The sequence below is a fragment of the Rhinolophus hipposideros genome (assembly GCF_964194185.1).
Source record: "Rhinolophus hipposideros genome assembly, chromosome: 8".
Taxonomy (NCBI): domain Eukaryota; kingdom Metazoa; phylum Chordata; class Mammalia; order Chiroptera; family Rhinolophidae; genus Rhinolophus; species Rhinolophus hipposideros.
This window is the reverse complement of record NC_138054.1, coordinates 38,238,837-38,263,644: the sequence shown is the minus strand read 5'-3', so window position 1 is coordinate 38,263,644 and position 24,808 is coordinate 38,238,837. Positions and strand designations below refer to the sequence as shown.

Sequence of the window (24,808 nt, the reverse complement as noted above, 5' to 3'; positions counted from 1 at the left end):
AGAGAAGGTGTGTTTTAAAGTGTGCCGTAAATCATGGATCACGAACGCCATTAACATGAAATGAGCAAATGGTTTCATCCTCCATCATGACAACGCTCCGTGTCACAGGTAGCTTCTGGTACAGCAATTTCTGTTAAATAAAAACATTAAAGTATATCCTCATCCACCTTATTCACCAGATCTGGCACTGTGTGATTTCTGGTTCTCCCCTAAAGTCAAAATGACCATGAAAGGTAAATGTTTTGAATTGATTCAGGACATCGAGGCAGCCACAACAGTGCAACCAAAGACACTCACAAAAGAGGACTTCCAAACTGCTTCAGAAAGCGGCAAGAATGATGGGGAGTGTTTGAAGTGAGAGGAGGGTATATTTTGAGGGAGATTAACGTGTCCTTTACTGTATAAAATTTTTTTAATTTAAACATCCACCATTATTTTTTTTATCACACCTTATATAATGATAAAGGGGTCATTTCATCAAGAGGATAACATTTGTAAATATTTATGTACCCAATACAGGAGCACCTAAATACGTAAAGCAAATACTGACAGATCTGAAGGGATAAACAGACAGCTCTACAATAATAGTAGAGGGGTTCAATTCCCCACTTTCAACAATGGATAGATCATCCCATGACATGGGATCATGACCAAAAAAATCAACAAGGAAACACTGAACTTAAACTACATTAGCTCAGGTGGGCCTAGCAGACACAGACAGATCATTTCATCCCACCTCTACTTCATAGGACTATGCTTAAGAATAAAAGAAAATCTGAATGCTTTATTAAAGACTCTCTCCATCTACAGAAAAATATAAAATATTTTCTTAAGATCTCTGAACAAAAAGTGATTTGAAGAATTAATTTAAGCTCATTTTCTAGATGTAAAAACAAGTAACTTGCTCCAAGATATATGACTACCTAGGATCTAGGCCAGGACCAGCCGTCTTAGGAAACTACAGGAATTAACAGAGTAAATGCACTGGGACAACAATGGATTATGTCTCAACCCAGTGTCTTGCCTACTCTTTCTTAAGAGTTACTCAACAAGAAAGGAGAAATAACTTTTTCAGGAATATTTACATACTTAGTTTTAGTTAATCCATATAATTTTGTTAATGGCGGCATTTCAGAAATTGGTGTGGGGGGGTGGTTTACTATGTGTTGAAGTGGGAGAGGGGGAAGTACAGCCAGAGATTTATGGAATCTTGTTGGCCAAAAGAACTGAATTGTTAACTCTTTTCCATATTACTGTTAATATGTACTTCTTTTCTCCTCTCATTGCTCCTTTGTTTTTGAGACTACAGCAGCATGGTTTTCTGCTCAAAGAGTAAGTTTAAAAAGCTACACAAACAAAACAAAATTAATTTCTCTACTTACCAATTAGAAAGAGCTTGCAAAGCTGCATTCATGTAACAAGTATTTCCAATATTTTTCAAACCTGTGAGACCTATTAAGACAAATAGTAAGTTATGTCATCATTCAATAATGCAATGACTCAATTTTATAAGTGTTTACTGAATACATATTATGAATAGTATTATGGATCCCCAACTATGTTAAGAAAATATAAAATACATTAAGAAAATACAAAAAACAACTTGAACAACACAGAGAGGTCAGCCTTATACCAAAGTGTTAAGTTTTGGATGATTATTTAAATATACACTTAAAGGATTAAAATTTTGACTTTACTTATACAGATAGTTTATACCAAAAATTGTGGGCTTTAGTAAAGTGATGGCAGAGAAACCACACATCACTCAAAGTTGTCAGTTTGCTTTTTTTGCAAATACAAATATTTACTAGGCCAAATTTCAGAATTCTTTTTTTTGTGATTATCACCTGTAGAGTTCCTTTCACCTCTAGATTTTGAAATTTTCACATTACATTCACTAAAGAAATGGATAGAACCATATAAAGAAGGTCATACAGGAGAATTATTTACCTCTTGCCTTAAATTTATCTTCTTCTTCCACTTCTATGTCCAGATCATCAAATACAGCAACCAGAGGAGTTTTTAATGTTGTGTTACTGGGTATTTTAAAATCCTTGATAACAGAAAAGACAGCAGAGTTGAACAAATCCTTAGGTTAAAAAAATTTTTTTTTAATTTTATCTCATATACATCTATACTCTAAAAATTAAGAGATGTTATTTTAACAGAACTCTAAGAATTTAACATATTATCAATTAGAATAAAATTAAATTTATATTTTGAAAGTAATAAGGATCTATACTAGGTAATAGCATATCACTCTACCTTTATTAACGTATGAACTTGAATAACAAAGCTACTTGTGACTTTTCTGAATTTAAACACAATTAACTCCAATTTAGTAAGATCACATTACAACTAGAGACCTAAGTGGACATGTCCTACACAGTCTTTTCAGGTTTTTCTAACTTTTTACAAGAAAAAAAATACTAAAGCTTTTCCATTATAACACACCAGCTTATCTGTAGACTTCTACAATCTCTCCTAATACTTACTACTATACTTATTTTACATCCTTTTATGCATATGAAATAATGCACTTATTTTAAATAGTAATAAAACATTCCAATATTAATTACCAAAAATTGGCTTAACTCAGAGGTTGCTACTGGTGACCTGCTGGTCAAACGCTAGCCCACACTGTTAAAAAAGGACAAAAGCAAAACTTGAGGTAGTATTTTAAAAATTGGGAGACCTCAGGTGAAAATCAGATTTTGCAAGTTCTCTTATAAGAGCAGATCAATGCATACACGGAACCCATTTAGCTGGAGGAGGAAACTAAACAGCAGCATGCAGTTAGCATGTGCTCTGGTTCTCCAACTTATTAAAGCCTTATTCCACCTTTATAAGGCATGTATATGCCCTAATCACCAACCCACTTTATACAATTACTTTACCTTTCCTGGCATCTGTAGATACTGAACATTTGAATAGGCCCCATATTCTCACTTTGTTGTTTAAATACAGAGAAGTGCAGAGACTTTTTTAAAAAATACATTGAACATCTTACTTCCCAGAAAAAAATTCTATTTGAAAAATCTTGATGATATTTAAATGATTTCCAATATTGTTATTTTATAATTAATGCTGTGATGAAACTGAGTTGAAACAGCTAAAAATTTTATGCCTCTACAAAATTCTGTACAAATAACTTCTTTTCCTCTAGTAATTTCTTCAACAATGGATCATCAGAAAGTTGCATGAAATTAAATTCATGCCTGTTATGTATTATAAATATAACTCACCAGAGAATTATTTATAAGCCATCAGAAAAGTGACATTTTTTCAACCAGATTCAATATTCACTAAGAGTTTGCAATCTATTCTGGCAGAAATGGCAACAAACGGCTGTTTTCACTTACTCTTCTTTAATCGGTGATGATTATTTTCTCAATGTGTTTTTATTTATACTTCTTTTTGAACTATCTGCACTTATTCTTTCAGCCACCTTTTGAGCAATGCCCTTATAAATTGTTATCAGTTTCTTATGTGATTAAACTTTCAATTAACCCATTTTTGTCAATAATGTAATAATGTAAGAAAACTTATTTTCAAACTACCAGGGCACTCAAAAGACAAACAACACATTTCTGAATGATAAACAGGTATCAATGGGATCAACTGTAAAGGTGGTGATTTATTAATTGGAACCAATCAACTGTGAAACTAGAAATGCAACAAAATACCCTGTCTAAAACCTAGTCACCTTAAGTTATATAATGTGTAAGGCAAGCAAATTTATTCTCACAAATGTCTACTCTCACAATGTAACACAAAGGCACAACAGAAAAGTCTAAGAGAGTTGGTATCAAGTATAAGTATAGAAATACCATGTGATTTCTGTAACACATATGAGGAAAAGACTCACTAATGTATTAGACTATATAGAGCAAATGATTAGTAGAATAATTTAGAAGCCAACTATTCTAATTTTTTCATTTCCCATTTCCCATTTTCTTTTCTGGACTGGAAAATTCTCAAAATTAAGTGATCCATCTTTGCAAACCCATATGTATTTTGTAACCAAAAACTGATGCTAGCTTTAATATATCCTATCTGGTTTTCAACAAATTACAAATGTTCACAGTAATACAAATGGGCGTGGAGAGAGGAGGAAAATGAGGAAAAGGTAGCTGCATTAGTATTTGTTATTCCCTATCTAAGAAGGCTTGCCACCCCGCTTAAAATCAGATTTGCTAGAAAAAGATAAACACTATTTAAACCATTTTTTTTTGTTTTTAGGTTTGTTTGTTTTTTTAGTTTTTGTAACACGTCAGGTGCTTTGCCATCTTCAGACAGGTGAGCTTCAATCTCACCCTAACCTAGCATTGTACAAAAGAACACAGGCCAACCTTAATGTTTGAATTGAGAAAAGAGGCACATTACAGATATTTTTTAAAGTACAGGTTTGGTAGGATTCTCTTAAACTTTATATGACGAATTCTGAAATTATTACTTGGAAATATTTGATAGTTTAATTAAATGGATTTATATTATTACCTGGACATTATTTTCTTGTGTTTGGTGAAGCGGTCTTACATGAGGCAATGAAGGCTGAGTTCCTAATTTCCTATCCAAAAATACTTCTTTGCTGCAAGCATAACACCATACCCGAAGAGTGGTAAGGTTCACAGTTAGATAATGCTTTGTCTCCTGTATAATTTCACGGGGGATGGAGAAGAGAAACCAAAATTAGGTATAGCTAAAAACACTTCAAAAGATCATAGAAGATAAACTACTGGCCTTTGATGAATAATAATATATTCAGAAGAGAACAGTTAAACTCAAATACCAAAAAACATTCTTTCAATAAACTGCTAAAATATAATAAATGGTAACAATATCTAAGCCTACTCTAGAAGTTATTCTATTGTCATTTTTCACCACTATTCATTATAAAATAAAACACAAGAATGTAAGACCCTGCTTTGTAGTTAGTAAGTAAGCATAATACAAGAAAATAATTAACAATAACACAGTAATTATTCTAGGAGATCAAAATGGCAAAAGAATACAAATGGTATGAGTCAAAGTACAAAACAGCTCAAGCAATAGTGAATATATGATCTTAGACATATAAAACTCTAGCCCAGGGGTGTCCAAACAACTGCCCGCGGGCCAACTGCGGCCCGCGATCCATTTGTTATTGGCCCGCAGCAAATTCCAAAAATATATTTAGTTTACTTAAATAAACTAGGTGAGGCAATACGTACTTCACCTCAAGTGAGTTGCCAGGCTGTTTGTGTATTTTACCGCATATGGCCCTTAGTGAAAAACATTGAAAAAAGTTTGGACACCCATGCTCTAGCCTTTCTCAACTGGATTTCCGCGAGAGAATTATGCCAAAGGGAAATGATTTGAGTAACTCTTTTCTCATTTCTCCCCAGAATGGTACATAACACTACCATTCTGGATGCACAGAAGAGAAGTAAATTATGTACATGATGCCTGAGGGTCTTGGAGTATTTAGGCTTAATTAATTCACTTGAGGAACCCTGGCTAAGAACAGTTGATGCTATAGAGATATCAGTGTGAAAAAAGACAGTTCATTCTCAAGAAACAAGAGTTTAGAATGGGAGCTCTATGTAACACTATAAGAAGCATGCCAGAATTATACGCAAGCACCAAACAACTAGGGTGAAGCAGAAAGGGCACTCCAATTATGAAGACGTGCAAGGAAAGGTTATATGAATTGAAACGAGGTTAGCCAGGCAAGTTATCCTGGCAGTGTCACAGGCTGAGGCATCCACTCTTGACTTCCATCCCCATATCCTCCTAGTATTCCAGCTGTCACCTTCATGTATCAGGAGGTATAGTTCTTAAAAATTACTCTAATTACAACCTCATTCTAATACTGATCGTCTTAGCAATTCCCCTCCCCACCTTTTAAAGAGTATATGCTAAGGTTCATTCATTTTATATAAAAAGGGTTAACATTTCAAATTACAACTTCAATTAATTATGTTGGGTTTCCTTCAGGCTCTGTTTAAAAAATGTCTTGCATGAAAAATTTCTATATACATACCTGAGAGTGTATGGTGCTGTGATCTACTTGTGATTCACCACAGCCAACATATGAACATCTATTCTATAATAATACAAAAAACGAAAACAAGGTGTCAATTTACAATAATAGCATTGCAATTACATTTACAATTAATTTTTATCACATTTTTAATGTCGTGATTAAATGACTTTCCATAGTTATTTTAACTAAAATGTACTAGGCACAAAAGAATAAAATCAGTATTTCTAAGCTAAAAGCCATGTCACCTCTAATAAAAGGCAAGTATAAAATATTTTCGTGCTTTACTAAAACTCTGTGAAAGCACTATAGGTTAAACCCAAAGTTTAAAGTTTAATTTTTATCATCAATAGTGTTCATTTATGAAATCCTTTAAGTGTCAAAAAAATCTTCTAGCTATCCTTATTTACATATAAATTATAATATGAAACATTTACGAAGAAACATATATATACCTCCAGGCACGCCCAAAGATTTGGTCCTCTGACTTTACAATCCTGACAAGTACCCTATGAAACAAAAATCACATAGACAACATTATCATTATATTGACATACCCGACCACATACAATTCACTAATAATATCATATATAAAAAATTGGGATTCAGGGCCAGTGTAAGTTGCACTCTCCACAACTAGATTGAAACAACTACCTGACTTGGAGCTGATGGGTCCTGGAAAAACACACTTAAAAATAAATGAAAGTTAAAATACATATATATAGATTGGGACTCATAAATATAGAGTACTGTAATAATTTATAAAAAGCACGTTTGGGATAAAAATAAGTATTATTTTTTCAGGAAGGAAATTTATTATCTTACATGAGATTTTTGTATTAAATCTTCTTTCGTTATTTCACCAACTGAATCCAAATGTAGACAATGATTTCGAAAAGCTGACATTTTGTTAGAAATTTTTTCCTGTTTCCCAATGCTTTCCAAATGAGGTAATATCTACAGAAAAAAGTTACCACAAAGTTAATTTTAAAATAGTAATATATTAAAATAAGAGATAAAATAAGAAGCACACGTATTTACAAGTTTGCCCTACCAGAGTGTATTTTCACATACACCTTGGTTACTTTCATAATTGAAGTTAATTTGAACACTGAAAATTTCTCTAACATTTTATTAAAATTGACATCTATGAACCAATGTAAGTTTGTATCTTCATCGCTTTTACTTTTTCCCCTTTCTCTATCTCATTTCACTTTTTAGAGATAAATAAAACGGAAAAAATTCAAGTTGTTCAATTTCAGTATTTTTATCCCTTTAAAAAAAAAGATTAACCCTTAAGCTGGAATAAACACTGAAAAGAAAGAAAATTCAAATGGAAACCCTTATTTTCACACTAGCAGCAGCACCTACTGATGATGTAAACGACATTGTCTGGTATCCTACCAGGATAGTCACTTTATATCAGAGTTTCTCAACCTTGGCACCACTGACACTTGGAGCGAGATAATTCTTTGTTGTGGGGGGCTGTTCTGTGCATTGTAAGATGTTTAGCAACATTCCTGCTTCCACCCACTAGATGCCAGATTAGCCTCACTACCACTCTGAGCTTTATCACTACATGGTATAAAATTATGTCCTGTAGGAGGCAAAATCATCCCAGGTTGAGAACCACATTATCGTATGATCAACTCTGAGGTAGGTACCATCATCATCTTCATTTGTATCTAAAGCTAAGGAGGAAAACCTGACTGAGTTCACATTGTTAACATTTGGCAGAACTAGAATTTGAATCTACCTATACTATATCTAGGGCCAAGAAAAAGAATTCTGAATAAGGATACCAGTAAGAGCAGAATGGCATGCATACCTAACTTATGGGGTCATTGTTAAGGATTAAATGAGATTGTGTGTGTATGTGTGCGCGTGTGTGTGTGTGTCTATCTGTCTACACATACACATAAAATTTTATTAGGCACTTTGCATCATCCCTTTATACAGGTTTTGTTTTGTTTTGTTTTAATATAACCAATAAGGTCTGATACCTCCTTCCCCCAGGAGACCATGAGTTTAAAATTGAGGTAGTTTTCCAAATCAATTATAATTTTCCAAATATTCTTAAGAAGTTCCCTCAATTCCATTAAAATAAACAGAAGACAAAGTGTTTTTGCAATACCAATACACTTAATTTCTTCTAAGATATCACAATGTTATAAATATTATGATATTTATATAGTATTCTATAAAATACTATGTCACTAAGTTTTATCTCCACTGAAAATCTTATGAATCATAGAGCCAACTGACATAGAGTGATTTCCAAGTAAAAGTCTCAAATCTAATTCAGTATTTTTATGTCTTCTTTGGGGTGTATATTCTTAATAATGGCTTTTCATGTCCTTATTTCCTTTTTGGAGTTTGAAAACACTGGGAAAAAATAAGAAACTTACTAAGAAAGAATAAACAGTTATAAATGCGCTGAAACTTTAACACATTAGAAAAATCATTAAACGAAAACATTGTATCAAATCAAATAATGATCCAATATTATACTGCTACCTACAAAATACAACAGGAATCACTCTGGGGTTAATAGTAAATAAATCATTATTTCTAAATATTACATTATTACATGTTAAATAAGCCACGCTCCAAACTTTCAGAGCATGAAGTCAAAAATAATTATTTTCCATTTCTTATTTACTTGGGGGGAAGGTTTGGCAATCTTTCCCCCCACTTCTCACTTCCTTTTCTGGTTAGCTATCCCTCCCTCTTATCCAATTACTTCTCCGGCCAGCCATGATGGGAGTAATAGGGACCAGATTTACCCTCTCACCTTAACTAAAATGCCGGACCGACAAGATATATAAAACAATGGTTTTCAGACATTGGACAATAGGCAGCACAGGACACTGATCCCTAAGAAAATAAAAACAAGGTGACTGCCCCAGCTTACTGCCTGGAGAGAATTTCCAGGCCACAGTATAAGTAGCGACAGAGTTGAAAATTCACGTAAGCCAAGGTGGACAGAAATCACAAAGCAAACTAACAGAGAGGAAAGAACAGAATAGAGAGCAAATGAACTCACAAGACTTGTAGAAGGCTGCATTAAGTCTTCAACTAAATACTGATAGGTACATGCATGTGATTAAACTACCTCCTAGGCAGGAGAAAGAACTACTGGAAAGGAGTAGGTAAAACAATTCTCAAAGCCAACACAGGTTTGTGTTCCCACCAGCCAGAGTTTTAAGACTTCATACATATTTATTCCCCTTCAATATAGCGGGAATAAAATAGAGTACTCAGAAAGGTCTGCCTTAAAAAAAAAAGCTCAAGGACCGGCTCAGTGGCTCAGGTGGTTGGAGCTCCATGCTCCTAATGACGAAGGCTGCCGGTTCAATTCCCACATGGGCCAGTGGGCTCTCAACCACAAGGTTGCCAGTTCGACTCCTCGAGTCCCGTGGGAGATGGTGGGCTGTGCCCCCTGCAACTAACAACGGCGACTGGACGTGGAAAAAGACCTGGGAGTACACACTGTTCCCCAATAAAGTCTTGTTCCCCTTCCTCAATAAAATCTTTAAAAAAAAAAAAAAGCTCAAAAGTATTACAGGGTCAAACTGTTCCCAAGGAACTTAACTGTGTCCCAGAATAAAGTTAAAGGACATCTAAAGGAATGAAAAAACCTAGCAACTGACAACGTAAAAATGCCAAGTCTGGCATCCGATCAAAAATTCTAAGACATACAAAGAAGGGAAAAGAGACCCAGAAATAACACGACAAAATAAAGGATACACATGCAAGGAGAGACATGGAAGACAGAAAAAAAAAAGCTTCTAGATGTTTAAAAAAATCGTTATCTGAGGTGAAAAATACAGTGGATGAGATTAACAGATTAGACAATTCAAAAAATTAATAAACTTGAAGACATAGCAAAAGAAACTATTCAAATCGAAACAGAGAGAAGACTGAGAAAGTTAAACAAGAGCATTACTCAGCTGGGTACAAAAATTCCAAACATGATGAAAACTAAAAACCTGCAAACTGATGCAATACAACAAACTTGAAGCACAATACATATGAACAAATTATACCATGGCACATCGAAAAGTTGCTGAAAACCAGTAAAAAAAAAAATTATCTTAAAAGCAGCCAAGAAAGACCCATAATGTATACTAGAAACAATGCAATCCAGAAGACAGCGGAACAACATCTTTACAATGCTGAAAAAGGTCAACTTAGAAATTCATAAATAGAAAAACATCTTTCAAAAACAAAGGCAAAACAGACTTCTTGTCTAATACAAAAACTGAAAGACTGTAACAGCAGCCTACCTGCACTATAAAACCTGTAATGTATGCTTCCGTATTTTCCCATGCTCATATAATCATACACAAGTACAGGTACAGAGATACATACGGTCTTTTTTTGGTCAGTAATACTTTGACATCCCTCTGTGTCAACTTTTTCATGTATTCACATGTTATGATGCATGTAGTGCATAAATTATTCAATCAATTCTTCGATCAGTGGGCATTCACTGTTTCCATAATCTGCCATTAAAAATATCTTTGTAGGGGTGGCCGGATGGCTCAGTTAGTTAGCCCGACCTTGTTCTCAACAACAAGGTTGCTGATTCAATTCCCACGTGGGATGGTGGGCTGCACCTCCAGCAACTGAAGACTGAAAACAGCAACTGGACCTGGAGCTGAGCTGCGCCCTCCACAACTAGACTGAATGACATCGACTTGGAGAAACACACTGTTCCCTAGTATTCCCCAATAAAATTTATTTTAAAAAAAGAAACTCCTTGTAAATATGAGCCAGTTTGTAAAAACAGATTTTGCAAGATTGTGTTCCAAAAATACTAGACAACTTACAGTTCCATTAATATAAGGGAATACTATTTTCTGCACAGCAGCATTATTTTCTCTACTAGCAATAGATATTATTTCTCACTTTTGTCATTTGATTGGTATATTTCACTAGTACTTTAATTTGCATTACTTGATGATCAGTGAGTGTGTCTTTTCATGAATTTTATGGCCTCCTAGATTTGCTCTTTTTACTACTTCTTTAAATCTTTTGTCCTTTTTGTTATTATTAGCCTCTTCTTGTAAAATTAATCCTGCCTTCTACACTGCAAATATTTTGTTAAAGTATTTGTTTATTGTTTGATTTTTAATTTTGGTAAAATACACAAAAACATAAATTTATGATCTTAACCATTTTTTTGCTGACATCTGCTGGCTTTGATCACACAGGGATGTTTTTACGGAATTGCTGTTGGAAACATGATTGGCAGCTGGCATCCTCTGGCTCACTGTGCTAAGCAGCTCCAGCACCAACTCCTCAGAGAGACGTATGGGGCGTGTAGCATAGGTATTTCTTGCCAGCTGGGAGCTCTTTGGTAAAGACTCCTCTAGGGAAAATTTTCTTGGCTTCCTCATCAGGGATGGTTAGAAGGACCATCATGCTCTCTCCACGCTTCTAATCAACCGGGGTGGCAATCCTCTTTTCCACTTTCAGCTGGAGAAAGAGAACTACTCTGAGCTGCCGGACAGCTGGGTAGAGGATAGATAGCTTCAGTTTCTAATCAAGACCAAAAATAAACACCACAGGAGCTGTCGCAGGCATGCCCTGTTCATCCTTCTCTGCTGGGTCCAGTATTCCCAACAGGATGGTGAGGACGCGTTGCTTACCATCAATGGTGGGGAAAGGCTAACTTTTCTGTGGGCTCCTCACCACTGAAAGCATTGGCATCCTTGCTCCAGGCAAGATGGTCTTCAACACTGTCTATTGGAAAGGGCAATCAGCTTGGTGTTCCTCTTGGCAAATTCTGATGCCAGCTTTGCAGCTCTGCCAAGCTCAACGGTACACACTGGAGTATAGTCCCAGGGGGAGAAAAGAGAATGCCTCATGAGTCCCAGATAGTCATGGAAATGGATGCAGCTGACAGTATTATTGGCCTCAAAGTTGGGAGCCTCATCCGGGAGACCTCTGGGTATGGCAGCAGCGGTGCCAGGAGGATGAGGAGTGGCAGCAGCGGTAGCCATCAGTCAGCTGGTTCTGGCAAAGCAGGTGCTACAAAGGAGTAAGTGGGGCTTAGAGCTCATCTTAACCATTTTTAAGTGTATGGTCCAGTAGCATTAAGTACGTACATTCACACTGTTATGCAACCAATCTCCAGAAATCTTTTTATCTTGCAAAACTAAAGCTCTACAGCCATTAAACAGCAACTCTCCATTCTTCTTCCCACCACCTGCTGGCAACCACCATTCTACTTTCTATCTCTATGAATTTAACTAGTCTGGATACCTCTTAGTGGACTTATACAGTATGTCTTTTTGTGACTAGCATATTTTACCTGGCATAATGTCCTCAAGGTTCATCTACTATAGCATGTCAGAACTTTCTTCTTTTTCCAGGTTGAATAACATTCAATTGTATGTATATACGACATTTTGTTTATCCATTTATCCATTGCAGGACACTTGGGTTGCTTTTATATTTTGGCTATTGTGAATAACGCTGCTATGAACGTGGCCATACAAATATCTCCTAGGATCCTTGCTTTCAATTCTTTGGATAAAGTGAAATTGCTAGATCATATGGTAATTTCATTTTTAATTTTTTGAGGAGTCACCATGCTATTCATATACATACATACTGCCAGCCATAATGGCTGCATCATTTTACCTTCCCACTTCAGTGCCAATTTCTTCACATCCTCACCAACACTTATTTTAGTGTTATTTTCTGACAGGAGCCATCCTAATGGGTTTAAGGTGGTGTCTCACTGTAGTTTTGATTCTTTTCCCTAATGATTAGTAATGAGCATCTGTGCATGTGCTTGTTAGCCACTGAGATATATATCTTCTTTAAAGAAATGTCTATTCAAGTCCTTGCTCTGTTTTTTCATCAGGTTGTTTGCTTTTTTGTTAAGCTGTCAGTCTTTTATATATTCTGTATATTTAAATCCTATCATATATATAATTTGCAAATATTTCTCCCATTTCATAGGTTGCCTTTTCACTCTGTTGATTGCGTCCTTTCATACAGAGAAGTTTTTAATTTGATGCAGTCCAATTTATCTATTTACTTTTGTTGCCTGTGGTTTTGGTGTCGTATCTACGAAATTGCTACTAAATCCGATGTCAGAGTTTCCCCCTGTTTTCTTCTAAGAGTTTTAGTTATTATGTTTAGGCCTTTGATCCATTTGAGTCAAGTTTTGTATGTGGTGTATAAAGTAAGGGTCTAACTTCATATTTTTTGCATGTGGATATACAGTTTGCCCAATATGCTCTATTGAAGACTATTTCTTCCCTCATTGAAAGGTCTCGGCACTCTTGTCAAAAGACAGGGCTCTCTAAGCTATTCTAGTAGTCTATATATGTCTTTCTTAATGCCAATATTGTTATTAACTTTTTTATAGTATCCTATATCATTAAAGGTTTTAATTTTTATAAAACCAAACACACCTCTTACTTTATAATAGCTTCTGAGTTTCTAACCTTTCATGCAGCTAAAGCTGGAGAATAACCTTAAACATTTTTTTTAACAAGGCTTTAATCCATCTGGAGTTTATCATAAGACAAGAACCCAATTTTATTTTCTTCCAGATGGGCCAGACACTTGTACCAGCACCACTTATTACATAATCAACCCATTTGCCACTGAATTGTAATACTATCTTTACCTTTTATTAAATTTGCAATTAATATAATTCTAGATTCTCTATTTTGCTCTAGTAATCTATGCCAATACCATATTCATCTGATTACAGAGGCTATATAGAATATTTTGAGAACTGTACGATATACTTCCTTCACTATTCCTTTTCACAGTCTCCTTGGCTATTCTGAGTATATTTGGAAAACATGATGGTTTTCCCTCTTATTTTCCATATTAATAACAATTGTTTAATTTTATTATTTCAATGCATTATTTCAATGCCACCTCTAAGCAATCCTGAACCTAAAAGTGATCGTGAGCATCCACGTTAGGGTCCTTATTTTAATAGTTGTACCATTTAAAACATTTGCTCTAACTTGCTTCTATTCTGAATTTACTTGGGTTTTTTATTAGAAATGGTCTTGCTAAATTTATCAAATGCCTTCTCAACAGCTACTGATGGCTATACGCCTTGCTTTGTTTGTTGATATATTAACAGATTTGATACGAATGATCCTTGCATTGGTGTAATATTGAGTCAAATGTACTATTAGTCTGTTGCTACCTAGATGCCATTGCCTAATCCTGTATTTAGAAATTTTGCATTTCTAGACATAAGTGAGATTGGCCCTTTTTGGTAGCATTTTTATCAAGGATAGAAATATGTGTGCTTGACAGAATGCACTGAGTAGCTTTGTATCTTTTAAACCATAGAATTGGGTTTTTCTCCTTACTATGATGTTGTCTTTATAAATTAAATGAAACTCAGCTGCCTCTTTCAAGAACAGATTTTCAATCATCTTTTTGAACCTTCGGTGGGAATTAGTTCAAGTTTTTCACTAACTGGGTGAATGTTACCAATTTAAATTTTGCTACAAAAATCATCCATTTCCTCTTTGTTTTTCGTTTTTGTTTTTTTAAAGATTTTATTGAGGAAAAGGAACAGGACTTTATTGGGGAACAGTGTGTACTTCTTGGACTTTTTCCAAGTCAAGTTGTTGTCCTTTCAATCTTAGTTGTGGAGGGCACAGCTCAGCTCTAGGTCCAGTTGCTGTTATTAGTTGCAGGGGCCACAGGCCACCCACCATCCCTTCGAACCGGCAACCTTTTGATTGAGAGCCCACACTCCAACCAACTGAGCCATCTGGTCACCCTGGAGCTGAGCGACAGCTCACTGACTTCATTCTAGTTGCGGAGGGTGCAGCTCGCTGGCCCATGTGGGAATCGAACCGGCAGCCCAGTTGCCCAGAGCTCGCGCTCTAACCAACTGAGCCACCCATCCGTCCCATCCATTTCCTCTTGATTTTCAACTTTGGCATCATAGCCTTGTATGTAATAGTCTCAAGAAGATTTGCATAAAATTCCATTAATCTCTCCTGTATCTGAGTTCTGTGATGTTTCCTTTCTCATTCCTAATCTTGTATATTTTTACTCTAATTTTTTTCCCTTCTTCAAGAGGCTTATCTAATTCATTGGTCTTAGCAAAGAATCAGCTTTGGGATTTATCCTTTCCGCTATTTTTGTTTTGTTTCCAGTTCCATTAATTACAGTTTAATCTGTAATCTCCATGTCCTACTTGGATTTGGTTTTATATTCTTAATCCCTAATCGTGAGTACTGAATTCTCTTATTTATTTAGTAATAAAAGTATTTAAACTATACATTTTCCTCTAAATACCAATATTAGCCAACAAAATGGAAATGTTCTCCTTCTCATTGTTTTCTTGTTAGTCTGTAATCTCACTTTTGGTTTTAAAATGTTTTAAATCATCATGAGAAGAATGGATATATAACTGGTATATTCATAACTGAATACTACACAAGAATTTAACAGTATGAACTGGATGGATCATTTATCAACATGAGAAGATCTAAAGGATATAATGTTGAATGGGCAAAAAGATGCAGAGTGACATATATTGTATGATACTAATGAAGTAAAAATGTAAAACATGCATAATAACAGCACCTTGTACCTGGATGTACACACTCATTGTAGAAGAATAAAAATATAGTCTTGGAAGTTATATACTCTGAACGTTGCTTCAGAGCAAAGAAATTGGTACTTAGGGAAAAATTAAAATAAGTTTGCTTTCTTCTGCTATTAATTTCCTGGTATCTAAACACTTTAATGAGAATCTGTGCATGGAAACAAAAGCTAACAATTTAATACAGCAGCTATTTAGCATTCCTTATAATTATATGCAACACTATGATAACAGAAGGCCCTTAATATTCTAGTTACCTAGTTTTACTTAGTTAATTCACTATAGTAACAAAATCATTCTTTTATTCCTTCTTTTGATAAACATTTATTGAGAGTAGGGTATTCAGATATAGGAAGGTAAGACAACACACGTTCTTAGCTACTTCAATTTCTTTTCAAACTGTACACCAAAAGGAAGAAGGCATGCATGCTTTCATTCTGGTCTGATAGTTTGTTCAGGGGGGAGAGGTACAGAACATTAGAAAAGACAGTCTGCATAAAGGCAGTGAAAATAATCATCATATATGAAAATGCTATTTATTTAGTCTACAGGTGCAGATTCCACAAAACTCTGAGACTCCTCTAGAAGCTTGTGGCTCACAGGTTGGGAATTACTAGGGAACACAAGAAAATTCAAACTTGGAATGGAAATTAAGGTTTTCCACAATCTGACCTCAATTTGTCCTTCCCTTTGCAATCTTTCATCTGGCAACTTTTCCCTCCATCTACCCTAACAGGACTATTTTAAATTTTCTCAGCCATAATGATGGTAATAACAATAACTGAAAAAATTTCCATACCGAAATGACTGCATTCATGCTCTATGATGGGGGCTTTGGGGGCTTAACTGCCCATCTATAAATTCAAAATTGCTTCTGAAGGTATTACTTTGGCGGGGGTGAGGGTATCTTAGCAGTACAATCTCCAAGTTTAAGACTCAAAACTCTAACCCTGCCAATCCTAATAAAAGCAGATATTCAAATTCTAATATTGGAAAAGCATAGAAACCTGTGTTACTAATATTTGTTATACATCAACATAAAGTTGGTAACCTAATGAGAACCTTTAATATTGAGAAACTGCCTGCATTCCATTGTCCAATCTATTCCAAAAAGTAAAGCTATTTATAGAGTCAGATTCAAGCAACTGTGAGAAAAAAATTATGTCAGGAGAAATGGTAGCTAATTTAATAGTTACACAGAAGACTAATATGAATTCAGAAGGAGGCCTGTACTTAAACAGTGGCGGAACTGCTCAAAATTTTTAAGAAAAATCTGGATAAAGATACAGAAGGCAGGCTAGTGAAATCTAATTACAAAATTATAAAAAATTAGTTTTTAAAGAAAAAGTAAACTAGAAAAATGAGCTAAAATTAACAAGGATGGATGTAATAGTCTCTATCAGGGCTCAAAGAATCTATTGTCTGAAGTGAGGTCAAACAAAAGGGTTTCAGGTATTCAGATTCTAGACACTAGGAGACATAACAACAATGCAATTCACAGTCAATTTTTCAATAGAACGACATGTTTCGGAATAAAAAAAGTAGCCAGTCTTACTGTACTTAAAAACTAAGTAAATTATTATCTGACATATCTTGTTTATGAAGAATACTAAAAGTTAAAGAATAAGAATGTCTTCCATAGAAGGCCTTAAAATAAATAATTTGAAAGCTGCAGAAAACAACACTGTGCCTAAGAGTAAAGTTTCTAGAGAAAACCTACTTGGATTCAAATCCAAGCTCCACTATGTCCTTGTAAACATGTTTAAGTTACTTCTCTGAGTCACAATTCCCCCTTCTATAAAACATAATTACAAATACCTATCTCATGGGAGTTTAGGAGGGATTATATACATAAAATAATATATAAATGTTAACTACCATGTTTCCTCGAAAATAAGACCTAACCGGAAAATAAGCCCTAGCAGAGTTTTCAGGATGACATCCGCTGAACATAAGCCCTAAAGAGTCTTTTGAAGCAAAAATTAATATAAGACCTGGTCTTATTTTGGGGGTAACACAGTAGAGTGAGTAATAATTCAAAGTATGGATGTTTAGACAACAAAGGGCAAAAGTTGGAGGATTTGACACCCTGTTTCCCCGAAAATAAGACCTAGCCGGACAATCAGCTCTAATGCGTCTTTTGGAGCAAAAATTAATATAAGACCCGGTATTTTATTTTATATTATATTATATTAATTATATTATATTATATTACATTACATTTTATGTTATATGAGACCCGGTCTTATAGTAAAATAAGACTGGGTCTTGTATTATAGTAAAATAAGAAAGGGTCTTACATTAATTTTTGCTCCAAAAGACGCATTAGAGCTGATTATCCGGCTAGATCTTATTTTCGGGGAAACATGGTATATATGTTCCAGTTATTTGGACATAATGACTAAAGTTAAGAGGGATCCTTTCTTTTTTTAATGTATCCTGAAAAAATTAGAAATAGCAAATCCAGTGAATGGTGAAAATTTTCAACCATTAAGAGCTATACAGAAAAGGAAGCTCGAACCTTGGGAAATAATTGAATGTTCCCCATCACTCTTACAGAGATTGGAGGGGACCAATTGTCAGAGGAAGTGTTTCAAAGGACAGCATTTTTCACTAAAAAGTCAATTCTAAGATTCTCTGATTAAATTTCATTTGTCTATCAGTAATTTCAACCACTACTGTTCCACCACTACAACTAACCTGACTGTCCAAGTGTACTGTTTCAAATATTGGGCTTTAGAATTACTTTAATCGCAAAAATGCAATACTATAATAAGCTTATGGCTAATTTTTCCATATTCACCATGGCATAAAACTGCTACCCAAAATAGCAAGTCAAAAAAAAATTATGAATGGCGGTATCAGTGAAAAGATCACAATAACAAACAGAAAAGTTTATTTCATTTTTAATCAATCCATAGTAAGTGTTCATGAGGACTTTTAACGTATGAAATATGCTGGTAAGCAGCGTGTTTCTTGTTCTTTAAACAAATATTCTGGTAAACACAAAATCCTTCAAATCTTTACACAGATCTTTCATAGTTCTATAAATCCACCCCAAACCATTCTTAATTTTCATTCAAACTGTAACATAGAAATTTAGTACTAATTTTCTAATTTCCCTCTTCCTAGAAACATGTCTCTTTGACCCTTAACAGTTTAATTAACGAGAACCTTATTAAATCTATTAAGAGAACTGTCTAATCTCCTGATTTCTCTACTGCCAATCTATCTGTCCTAGAATCTTAACACTGCCACTCTCCAATACCCTGCAGCTCATTCTGCATTCATGTGGGTCATACACCTCTTCTGATCAAACACCTTCAATGAAGTCTTTCATAACTTGTCTTTTTCATCTCCTATTACTAACACACAAACCACAAAATAATAACTCCAATCTGGCAACCCTCACTCTAAATAAATCCTTTGAGATTTGTGAACATTAATTAGCATTTCTATTAAAGAAAAAAATGTCTAGTAATAGCAAAATAGTCAACTGTAGCCTTATGTAGTTGAAATAATTGGACAAACACTCGGGGAAGAAGGGAAGGAGGGGGAAACAGGAGGAGACAGAAAGGGAGAAAGAGAGAGGCAGAACAAGAATAAATGAACATGATAGAATTGTAATAGAAGCTCAAACCAACTGATGATAATTTTCACCCTAAATCACTTTTGAGCAAGATGAAGCAGTGATTACATAACAGTACATCAGTGTTATGGGACAGTCATTAAAAACACTCATGTTGGACCATGTAGGAACATAGAAAAACAAATGCAACCACCATATTCAAATGAGAACCACTTTAAGAACATTTGTCAATATTTTTTGTTTACCAGAATATTGGTACAAAAAAAACAAAAAATTATTCATTTCATAATGCCTCTACTATAAAAATATTAGAAATTCCTCTTTGGGGATTTCATAAATCATTAAAAACAAAAAATTATTCATTTCATAATGCCTCTACTATAAAAATATTAGAAATTCCTCTTTGGGGATTTTCATAAATCATTAAAATCATGTGATAAAAAATCATTTTATCACATTCAGTCCCATGTTTTTCTATATTTTCACTATATTACCTACCATATTTTAGGACTGTGCTAGATCCTGGTAATAGAGAGGTAATTTAACAAAGGCTTACTTACAATCAAGCATGGGCCAGATACTATAAATTTAGTGGAGGTGACAACACTAATCTCCACCTAACTTTCTCTTTTAAATGACTGGTTATCTACACCCAACTTATCAACACTCTTCAAGACCCTGCAGCTCATTCTGCATTCATGTGGGTCATATATCTCTTCTGATCAACACCTTCAATGAAGTTTTTCATAATTTGTCTTTTTCATCTCCTATTACTAACTTACACAAACCATAACATTACCAAAGTGTTCTACTAATCCTTTCTCAGGTATAACTTGTAACTTTCCAGGAACCGAACAATCCGTTCATTTTAGAAATGTCCTACAATATCTGCATGTTGAAAATCTTTCAAAGCTCACTCATCTCAAATATCATCTCTACCAAGACCCAATCACAAGTAATGTCTCTCTCACCTAAATTTTTGATTATAATATTCATAAGGCACTTACTGGAGTGTTAAAAAAAAAAAACTACTCTACTTGCCTACAAGCTTGACTATAATAAGTTCTTTGACGGCAGAAACCATGTTTCATTCTTTTTATTTTCCAAAGGGCTTTCCCTGGTAGACTCACAGATACTTACCTACTTAGCTTTCTAAAGTAACTTTTTAAAGGGACATTTATTTTGATATATGCATTGTTTCTTAAATATTAGTTCTCTTTATATACTACATTGTACAAAATTCATGCTCCTTTCAAAAGACAATTAAACCACTGTACTCATCTTAGACTCTCTGGAACTATCCTATTTATCAAAAAGATCCTGCAATCACATGCAGACTTAAAAAAGTTTAAAAACTACACTAAAGAAAGCTGTTACTTAGTCCTTTCTTTTTTAGGAATGACTACATTTCACATTTCTCACCAAAAATCTTTCACCATTTATGTACTTCATTTTCTTGAAAAGAGTCTACAGTCTGTCATAGGTCAATACAGTTCACAATGCTCCAATGCCTATCTGAATTCCAATTTATATCAAAGGTTACTTCAGCAAGATTATTTCAGGCTTTAAGGATATTCTGATCCTTACACAATCTCAAAATGCATCTGGCATGGGAAAAGATTTTACTTCTTGGCATTCCTAACACAGAGGATTGGCATGAGGATCAGTTAAGATTGTGTATGTGAAAGGTCAATAAAAATTATAAGAGCAATATATAAATGTAAGAATAATCTCCTTAACTCAGAACTTCAAAATTTAAAAGAAACCACTAGAAGCTAATACTATCATTAAACTGCACGGTTACATTATTTACTTACTGATAGATTAGAAAGAGCTCACATAAAAGACAAAAAAGTAAAAACTGGCAATAAAACAGATCAAAACTAAGAAGCAATCTTAAGTAGAAGATTCCTCTTGCATATAGCAGGAAGTCAAATATTTTATTCCTGGAATATTTTTTGTACTGTCCCTTTTTTTTCAATCCTGCCAAAAAAATGATATAATGCTCCTGGCATAGTGTAACTATTACAATAACTTTTTATTAAAATTAGCATTGTCTTTCAGTAAAATTCCTAGCTTTTCCCCAATATGTATAATAGTATGAATTCACTAACAATATTTGTATTGTTCAGGTTCACCAACAGTGTTTGTATAGGTTCAAAGCCAATAGCCTATTATCTGATTTGGTCAGAGCTTTCCAGATAATACAATTGTCTCAACCAGTAATGTAACCAGGATAACTTCATTATTTTTGGAAACAGGTTTTCTTAAAGGAAAATAATTATCAAACCAAAAAGTTCTAGAGATCTATTAAACAAGAAGTCTAGAGATCCTTGGTTTAAAATTCATCCTCAGCTTAGAGCCTATGCTTCTGCCAGAATTTCCCCCTCTGGCCTAATTTTCCAGTCTAATACTGATAATATGAGTATGAAAACCCTAAATATACTTGAATGCAAAACACCGTCAAGAATCTCATCCAACAGCTCAATTTGTATCCTGTAAGTATTCAAGTGAAGAGTGTTCTGTAGTTAGTAAAAATGTCAGAGTAAAGGTCTGCGGCACAAAACTCTTACGAAAATGTCATCCAAACAAAAGCTGCAGATGGACAGACCGTAAGGGGTAACGTCTAAAACAGTATGGATCAAACACTGGTCGAAGAAAAATTCCAGGGACGATAACACCTAGGTTTCCCCGTGCACAACAATAAATAACGGGGCCTCGAGGCTGCACGAATAAGTCCCACCACCCCAATTGCGCCGCAAAGCGAAACCAGGACCCAGAAGCAGGGGCGCTGCGGGGTTTTCGGGCGTCTGCGACCACCGTGAGGGGGCTGGCAAGCCGGAATAGGGAGACCTCCCAAAAAGGAGCAAACGCCTTCGGGGATTCGCTTCTCCCCTCTCGCCTTCCACTTCCCAGCGGAGCGCCCCCTGGGATCCCTTCCTCAAATCTACGACCGACTCGCGTCCTCCGCCGACCCCTGCTGGGGCGGCCACCAGATCACCCGTGCATCGCAAAGCACAAGAGGAGCCGAGGCCTTCCTCTCGCCTGCGCGCCCACCACTGTCCCGCACCGAAAAAGCGGCCGCTATAGAGGCCGCAGCCCCCAGCGCGCGGAAGCGAGGACCAAGACCAGGTCCCCGCGGCAAGCGAGGCGCGCTCGGCCCCGTGCCCCTCCCAGCAGCGACGCGCTCACCTCCACGGCCTTCCCCACGGGCCCCGCCAGCGCGGCCATCAGTAGCCGGCGACCGCACCTCCACAAGCTCCTCTCTTCTTCCCCTGGCCTTGGAGAGCGGCGGCGTCGCGTCCGAAGGCCAGGGGACGGCTCAGCACCGCAGCCCACCGGGTCCCCGCCTCCCGCACCGGCCACTTCCCGCAGGAGCCCCGGCTCCTTCCGGTGTCTCCACGGCCGCCGCAGGCGTCTCGGGAGTCGAGGGAGGGCGGGGAGGGGCGGGGCTGTGGGGAGAGTCCGCCCCGCCCTTGGGGCGTGGCCGCGGCGTCGGGGCCCAGGTGAGGAGAACCAAGCCTGCCCTCACCTCCAAATTTGTTAATGGTACAGGAATCGCGTAGGTGCCGAGCACTTTTAGGCTTTGGGCACTTTTCCTTTAACACGTGTTCTCCCCCCATTCTGTCACTCTACGACCACCAGCAGGTCTTGTCTCGATGCATTACAGATTCTGCATTAAGGGTGGCCGCGGAAGATCCTCAGGTTTCTGACCTTGTGCAAAGAAATATTAGACAACTCAATCCAACGCTGTTTTATCCCTCTCTTCTTTCCTCTCCCAATTTCTTAGGACCTAGATTCTCTGAAAGTAATTGTATTTCCTTTTCCACATCTGTAAAGTAGAACTTCATCTCTCCCATTTTCCCTTAGGCCAAAATCAAGAAGATCAAATCAAATATTTATTGAAACCTTAGTATCTGCTTAGTGCCTAGAGCATTGGAAGAGACCTGTCTTCTACTTGATGTAACTGCTAAAATTCATTCAAATGATTTATATGCAAACAAAAACAGTTAATGAAAATTATTGTTAAAATTGCCAGTTTCAATCTAATTACTTCTTTTTGGTCTCCAGAATGTGAACATGTAGCCAAGAGTTGTACAACATGCTCAATCTCCATCAGAAACAAGTAGGTTCCTTTGTTTACTAAAAAAATGTATTGATTGGTACTTTTAAGCCTCCTGTAAAAATTGATAAAAATTGTGATGACCAATTCCTCATCCATAAAGGCAATTTAAAAAATGAAGAAGAAAAAAACAAGTAGAAAATATGGGAGCTTCTGATTCTATTTTTATGGTAAAAATGGAAGAAATGAACCTTTGCCAACATTCCATGTGCAGAATGACACCAAGACCTGTTTGCACCACAAATGGTTACCTATCCTGGGTTCACTGAGCAAGAATAGAAATTTCACAATTTAGAGGGTGCATGTGGTACTACCACTGTTCTCTTTGTTTTCAGAATATTTCAAAATATTGCAGCTTTCATGTCACAGGATGTGAGCAATGTGGTTAATTTTTATTTTAAAAAATGAAATATCTAAATTTTTAAAAGTTTATACTCTGCTGTAAAGAGATGAGAATGATCATGAAAATCATTTGTTCTCTGATGTCTTGGCAAAGTACTGTCTAATTTAAAGAGTTTTATAGGTTTATTTGAAAAAAGTCAAGTGTTTTAAATTTTTCTATGATAGCAAGTGGCTTTGCTATGATAACAAGTGGCTCTCAGCAATATGCTAACTACGAAATTTTTTTACTGTATACATTTAACCTCTGGCCTCAACGTAAAAAGTGAAGTTTTAAAAATGAGTTAGGCCGTAACTGTTTTTTTAAAGAAACCTACGCAATGAAGATAGCATTTTGAGGGGCCAGTCCGATGGCTCAGGTGGTTGGAGTGCCATGCTCCTAACACCTGCGTAGGTGTCTGTGGTTCAATTCTCACATGGGCCAGTGAGCTGCGCCCTCTACAGCTAAGATCGTGAACAACAGCTCTCTCTGGAGCTGGCTGCAGTAAGCAGCTGGAGGTTGGCATGAGTTGCTTAGTACTGCTGGCCGCTGCTGTGTGCAGCCGTGAGCGGTCAGCGGGCCAGCGCAGCCAGCCAGAGCTGTGAGCTGCTGTGAGCTGCCCGCCGACAACCAGCTGCCTCAGCTGAGGGGAGTGCAAGGCTCATAATACCAGCATGGGCCAGGGAGCTGTGTCCCACACAAGCAGACTGAGAAACAACGGCTTGAACCGGAGTGGGGGGTGCAGAAGGAGGGGGAAAAAGCATTTTGAAAAAGGGGAGTTGAAACTGATTAAGCAATTTTGCTGCCAAAAATTATGTGCCACCTATAAAAACTCATCTTTGCATCAAAAGATACCATTACGAGATGAAAAGTCAAGCCAGAAATTAAGCAAAGACATTTAGAATATGTATAATCGATAGAATTTTTACATATACATATATGTCCACAAATCAATAGCACAATCAAATAGACAAAAGGGCAAAAGTCATTGCTTCAAAAATTCCTGCGTTGAAAATATATCAAACGTGTTCTGTTAAGTGTTTGAGCAAATTTAGTTCACCTTCAAAGTCCCCCCA

General features: G+C 36.1%; 2 protein-coding genes across 6 annotated transcripts in view; one reads left to right on the top strand and one right to left on the bottom strand.

The window, feature by feature from the left end:
- USP33 (ubiquitin specific peptidase 33) overlaps window positions 1-22,652 on the bottom strand; it is a 46,292-nt gene extending 23,640 nt beyond the window's left edge. For 2 of the 5 annotated variants that reach the window (XM_081055967.1, XM_081055968.1), the window contains exons 1-7: window positions 22,423-22,652; window positions 6,851-6,982; window positions 6,481-6,534; window positions 6,026-6,088; window positions 4,501-4,653; window positions 1,951-2,053; window positions 1,383-1,452 (exon numbers count right to left, since the gene is read on the bottom strand). In XM_081055967.1, the coding sequence (XP_080912093.1) occupies window positions 1,383-1,452; window positions 1,951-2,053; window positions 4,501-4,653; window positions 6,026-6,088; window positions 6,481-6,534; window positions 6,851-6,982; window positions 22,423-22,461 (614 nt within the window). In that variant the 5' untranslated portion in view covers window positions 22,462-22,652. Of the gene's footprint in view, window positions 1-1,382; window positions 1,453-1,950; window positions 2,054-4,500; window positions 4,654-6,025; window positions 6,089-6,480; window positions 6,535-6,850; window positions 6,983-11,682; window positions 11,862-22,422 lie in introns of those variants that run through there. The other 3 variants (XM_081055969.1, XM_081055971.1, XM_081055970.1) reach the window with 3 other exon arrangements.
- A 688-nt stretch (window positions 22,653-23,340) lies between these two features.
- The window catches only part of MIGA1 (mitoguardin 1), a gene marked incomplete at its 5' end in the record, with an annotated part of 92,147 nt that continues 90,679 nt past the window's right edge, over window positions 23,341-24,808 (top strand). The window contains one exon of the mRNA XM_081055974.1: window positions 23,341-23,356. The remainder of the gene's footprint in view (window positions 23,357-24,808) is intronic.